Genomic DNA, 6,000 nt, shown 5'->3' with positions numbered 1-6,000 from the left:
GTCAGAGAGATAACGCAGCATGCGAAAACAGCCCATTTTGAGGAGCGCGGAACATCATGCGCGGGAATAAACAGCGCAAAAGCTGAGCCGAGGGGCACTGGTCGGTTTGGTTGCGCTAAAAGTGGATACTAGAAAAGGTGCTTTTTCCCCTTAGTACGACCCAGAGAGAACAAGTGGAGAAAGATAAGGAACGGGCGGTGGATGCGCGACCTCCGGGCAGGCTGCGCCGAGCCCAGTACGTGACAGTTGGCGAAGTATTTAATTTTTTTTTTTTCGGATGCCTACAGGCAAGTCATTCGAGAGCGGGAAAGACGAAACGCACTCGATTACGTGTGTGGTTGGTTTGATTTTTTTGTTTGTTTGCTCAATATATTTTTATATCATTTTACCCTTTTTGAGATAATATATAGTTTTTCAATAATGGTTTTTTTTTAGAATACTATGTACAACGAGCGACCCTAGCTGGTGTCGCTACAGCAGTGGGACTCTGAGAACGTATGCAGGAGAGAAAGAAAGAGAGAAGAGAAAGTAAGAACGATAGCGTGTTCGCGGATATGACAGAATTGCAGGGTTTTCCTGGATGTATTTCGCAGCGGTGACGTAATCAGCAGTGAGAGTGGCAGAAAAATGGGAGGCCCTTTTTTCTTTCTCCCATGTACGTGTGCGTGTGTGTGTGTGTGTGTGTGTGTGTGTGTGAATGTGTGTGTGTGTGTGTTTGAATAATTCTTGTGGTAATTGAGATGAGATTCTCCACTTCTCGCTACCATTTGGGCCGTCCCATTTACTACGATCCCCATTTTCTCCTTCCTTCTCTTTCTCCCACATAGTTCCTCTCCTTTTTTCCACCCCGGAGTCCCGGTGTGCCTAGTTTGCCACAAACGTTACCCAATCTCACGCGGGGGCCACTGCTTCCGCCATCCTGGCACATCAGGATGTATGATTCTGTTTTTTTTTTTTTCGTTTTGTTCGTTACTTCCTCCGCGCTGTTCTTTACACGGTGAGCTCGTACGCAATTAGCCTTTTGCCACTGTACCTTTTTTATTTACCCCGTTTCCCCCGGGGGGGGGGCTTCACCTTCACATGCGCTCGCGTTCGTTCGGCCCTCTTCTCCTTCCCTTTAATCCTTGGCTTTATTTGAATTCGCTTCCTTCCTTTGCCGCGCTGGTGTCGTGTTATTTATGAATGTATGGTTTTTTTTTTGTTAACCGTTTGCGTGTGAGCTGTGTTGATGCGCTTGAAGCAGGAAAAGGAAGAGACCAGTGAGAAGGGAGGGGGGGGGTAGTGGATGAAGAAATGGTACCATTAAGATTGCTGTGTGTGTGTTTTGTTAAATACATTCTCAATTTATTCCATTTTCCCAGATTTACAAGCAGACTCTTTTACCCCTCCCCCATCTGTGTTTGTGTGTGTGTGTGTGTGTGTGTGTGTGGGTGTGTGTTCTGTGTTGGGGTGTGTACGTTTCTTAGTAGCTTAGTAGCTTCTCCACGTGATTTCGGGATTCTTAATTTAACATGGGTTCGTTTGTAGTGGATTTTTTTTTTTTGCATTATTTACTTTTATTTCTTTACTTTTCTCATTAACATTCGCTCCGTCTCGCTCAAACACACGCACCGGCCGCTCACTCGCACGGTTTACTACAATAACTAAGCCATGCCGTCTCCTGCCCAGGCCTGCCAGTCACACATTCACACCTATCGCTTACACACAACGTTCACGCGTACAATGGAAAAGTGAGGGTTGATGAGGATGAGGGGATAGGAGATATAGGGGAAATATTGTACCTATCCCTAGTGAGATAAAGAGAGAGAGAGAGAGTGTGTGGGAGTGTGAGAGAGAATTTTACATACTGTCGTCATGTTTACTTGCATTTGCAGGTTTGTTTTCGTTTTAGCGTGTTTTTTTTTTCATTGCGCTCGTTGCCACGCTTCGACAGTAGCGTCCACTCCTCCCTTTCCTCTCTCCTCTTCGTGTCGTGCCCTGAACGGGCACCCGAAATGCACTCTTTCCCGTCCGGACTGCCGCGGACACATACAACCTTACATGCTACCCGAACTTAAATAGTGGTACGATATACAGTTAAAATATTTTAATTTGCAATTAAAAACTATGTATATGTGTGTGTGTGTGTTTTATCTTTATGTACTACCTAGAGCCGTATTGAGTGTTGTTGTTTTTTTTTGCTTCGATTTTTTTTTTATCTTTCTTCTCCGCTTCTTACCGCTACGCCTACAACCCAAAAGCCCCTGCGTAAAAGCAGGGCCTTCTGGTCCGCTTTTGCCCTGTTGCCCTTGCACGTGGAGACCCAGCAGCTGCTGGGGGAGGGAAAACAAAACAAAAAACCCCAACGAACGCTCGACCTCCCCCCCCACCCCCCGCACCCCCAAGAATTCGATAGTGGTAAAGATCACGAAAGGATGGACCGTGGCACCTAGCCGGGCTGTTTGCCCTTCCCAATTGGCGGAGCGAATACGGGAACCAACATTGCACAGCGTCGCTTGCCGCTAGCAGTCCGATGCAAAAAAAAAAAACAAAAGAACGAAAAAAAAACATAATCCAATCTCTCACACCCAACAGCGGCAGCGAACCCTGCCCATCCTTTTCTCTTGCCGCCGTGACGCTCTCAGTTCTGCGCTCAAGCTCATGCTCGTGGTTTTTTTTTTTTTGTTAATTTAAAAATCATCCTATACACATTTAATTCGTAATGGTTTCTTGCCTTACATACCTAGGAGGTAAAAGGGGGGTGGGGGGGGGCGAATGGATTTTCCGGCGAAAGGTTGGGATGGGAGGAGGGGATGGATTGAGTATCCGGACTTTCCCAGATACTTCCGGAGAATTGGGTCGGCATCGGCGGCCTCACACACGCACTGAAATCGATTGCGCTGGGGTGTGGTTGGGGAGGGAGAGGTGGGGCGGGTTTGCATCTGGTTCTAGTTTTCTACTTCTTCTTCCAGTTTCTTCTTATCCTTATTCTTCGTGATTATTATTCGTGAAGAACGCACCGTCATGGGTGAGATGGCAATAGAGCGCATGTAACCAACAGAAACAGCACAGAAATAAAAAAGAAGAACGACCTCGTCCACTTCCCTCACCCCAGCCAAACCCTCCCCCCCACCCCGCCCACACGCGGGCAGCTAAGAAAATACTGATATGAACTATTTGATATAACATTTGTCTACTCTCGCGCCGCGGGTTTGCTTCTCGCATCCGTTCCCCGATCGCGCTTCTGCTGTTGTGTAGTAGTAGTAGTAGTGGTAGTAGTAGTAGTGGTAGTGCGGTATCCTAAACCTAAACCGTGCTCCACCATGGCCTGGCTCAGAGCTGTGACGAGGTCACACTGACGCGCTGTAAAGGTTCATCCGACGGGGAACAATGCATCGTTCTCCGCTTCGCACCGCAGCACAGCACCGCAACAGGGAGGACTAGCTATGGGTGTGTGTGTGTGTAGTAGTGAGTACTTGTGTAATGGCGTTGGAGTAGTAGTAGCAGCAGCGCTGTTCGACTCCCTGCTCACTCTCTCAGCGCGTGTTTGACGTTTTGATATGATCTGCTCGTGTTAGCTCTTCAAGAGTGTGTGTGTTTGTGTGGCGTGTGTTGAAGCTAGTAGAGCCGCCGGTACAGGTTATCCTCCGTCGCCGCGGTGTGTGTGTGTGCTCCTCCGTGACGTCCTTTTTTGTGAGGGAGATTGTGTGATATGGGATGTGATCGTCGCTCGTCGTCGCTGCTGCTGTCCAGCCAGCCCGCTTACACCATGTTGACGTACTTGTCCTGCGGGTTCATGTAGTCGAGCCCGTTCGGGCTGAACGTTTGCGAGCCCATCGGGCCGGCGAGCGCGGACGTGGACGCGAGCCCGAAGTTGGCGGAGGTGGTGTAGCCGGTGTGGCCCATGTTGTAGTTGCCCTGGTTCTGGTTCTGGAAGTAGTCCATCTGGCTGTAGTAGGACGGCGTGTTGTAGTTGTTCGGGTACTGCTGGTACTGGTTGTGCCAGAAGTTGTACGTCTCGTGGTTCGGCACGTACGACAGCGGATTGTGGGACGTCTGGGGCGTGATCGGGGGCGACGGCGTCGTCATGATGGAGGAGTTCGACCCGAGCGGCGTGAGGTTGCCGGCGGACGGGCCGTTGCCGAGCCCGCCACCCACCCCGACGCCGACGCCGCCGAGCCCCCGTTGCCGTTGCCGCCAACGCCGCTGCCCACGCCGCCGCTGCCCACACCGCCACCGCCCACGCCGCCGCCGCCGACCGAGCTGAGCGACTGCCCTAGCCGCGTGTTGATGTTGACGTAGGCGGAGGACGAATGGTGCGCTAGGTTGAGCTCCGAGTCCTTCAGCAGGTCGTACCCGGTCGGCTTCATGCCGGAGGGTTCGTTGCCGCCGCCGCCGCCGCCACCGGCCGGCCCGTGATGGTAGGACGAGGGTTGCTCCTTCTTGCAGATCACGTTGATCGGCGGACTGACGGAGGTCGACGGTGTGATCGGCAGTATCGGTGACGCATTGCTGTGGCTCAGCCCGAGCGGCCCGTTATGGCTGGGGCCGGCCGGGTTCGACTGGCTGCCCGCACCACCGCCGCCGCCGCCGCCGCCATTGCTGCCGGGCCCGCTACCGTTGTGGCTGTTGTTCATCGGCGTGTGCTTGATCGTCGGCTTGTTGTTCGCGTTCACTATCGAGCTTTTGGTGCCGCCGTGGCTGCCATTGTTGCTGCCGGTGCCGCCGGACGAGCCGGACTGGCTGCCGGACGGTCCGCTGTTGCCGCCGGACTGGCCCGAGCGCGCCGAGCCGGTCGAGCCGCCGCCGGACGATTTGCTGCTGTTGAGATTCGATGAGGACTGGTGCTGGAGCTGCTGCCGGCACTTGGCACGTCGATTCTTGAACCATACCTGGGAGGAAGGAAGCAAAGCAAGAAAGAAAGAAAGAAAAAAACAAAGCAAACATCCATTAGAAACTGCCACTTGTTAATCGATAAGGGGGAGAAAAAAACGAGCGCCCGGCTCAGTGGTGCGGAGGGCTGCCTGCTCCGGATATTAAACAGGGACGGTCCTGCGGTGAGCTCCTGCTGTGTGCGGCCTGGTGCGCACTTCAAACAGATAATGACTCTGTAATCACTGCTCACCGTGCCCACAGCCGACTCCCTCGCACAATGGCAAAGTAATAAAGTGAAGTGAATCGCAACAAATCGCGCTCCCGCCTGTGCCGTTCCCCCAGGGAAGCGCACGCACACGCTTCCACTCCAGGAAGGGTGGAAATCAATTTCCCTGCACTCTGCACCGCCCCCCGATGCTTTCGGCGGGGAGGTGGTTTGGAATTACATGCGCTCTAAGCCCGTGGAAACTCCCAGGAGGGAGTTAGGCTCCGCTTTTCGATGCTGCGAGACGTTCGTCGTTGTCAGTCGAGCGGAAAATGTGTTTCCCACCCTTACAGCTGCCGTGTCGGGGAGGACAACAAATGGTCCAAGCGGAAGGAACGATTCGCTTGGGACACCAAAAAAAAAAAAAAGCGCACCACAAAACGCCCAGGTCATCCGAGCCTGGTTCACCCAGACTCAATGGTACACTCTAGGACCTCGGCCCATGATAGCAACAACAGAAACAAAAAGTTTATTGGCAAACGTGCACAGCGGGAAGACGGTGCTGGTTCCGGTGTCCTTCCCTGCTGGCTTCTTGCTTTAGGCTTCTTCTTGCCACTGCACTCCCATTGATCGATGACAGCCCGGGCAGAAGAAAGAGCCCGTGCAACCGAGCGCCCCGCAATGAAGCTGTCACGCAGCCGCAGTTTGTTTGGTTAGGGCTTGCCAGGGACCCCGGTGTTTGGGAGCGATCGGTTCGAAGCCGTCTTTGTGCGCGGAGGGCTCGCACAAGCAACGGATGTTTTTGGTTGCGTATTTTACGAGCGGCCGGGCGCAAGCGCAAACATGCAAACAGGGCCCAGCACCCGTAACAATGCGGTTTGTTTGCTCTGACTGTCCAAAATTGTTCCGTGCAAAATAAAGTAGGCAAGAAGCAAAAAAAA

The 6,000-nt window shown here is 52.7% G+C and overlaps 1 protein-coding gene across 2 annotated transcripts in view; it reads right to left on the bottom strand.

Moving 5' to 3' along the window:
- Window positions 1-1,358: 1,358 nt before the first annotated feature.
- The window catches only part of LOC120906296 (homeotic protein ocelliless), a 31,262-nt gene continuing 26,620 nt past the window's right edge, over window positions 1,359-6,000 (bottom strand). Inside the window, exons 4-5 of one of the 2 annotated variants that reach the window (XM_040317852.1) lie at window positions 4,226-4,871; window positions 1,359-4,124 (exon numbers count right to left, since the gene is read on the bottom strand). In XM_040317852.1, the coding sequence (XP_040173786.1) occupies window positions 3,742-4,124; window positions 4,226-4,871 (1,029 nt within the window). In that variant the 3' untranslated portion in view covers window positions 1,359-3,741. Of the gene's footprint in view, window positions 4,872-6,000 lie in introns of both variants that reach the window. The other variant, XM_040317851.1, reaches the window with a different exon arrangement.

This window comes from Anopheles arabiensis, chromosome X (genome assembly GCF_016920715.1).
Source record: "Anopheles arabiensis isolate DONGOLA chromosome X, AaraD3, whole genome shotgun sequence".
Classification (NCBI taxonomy): Eukaryota; Metazoa; Arthropoda; class Insecta; order Diptera; family Culicidae; genus Anopheles; species Anopheles arabiensis.
This window is presented reverse-complemented; position numbering and strand designations above follow the sequence as displayed.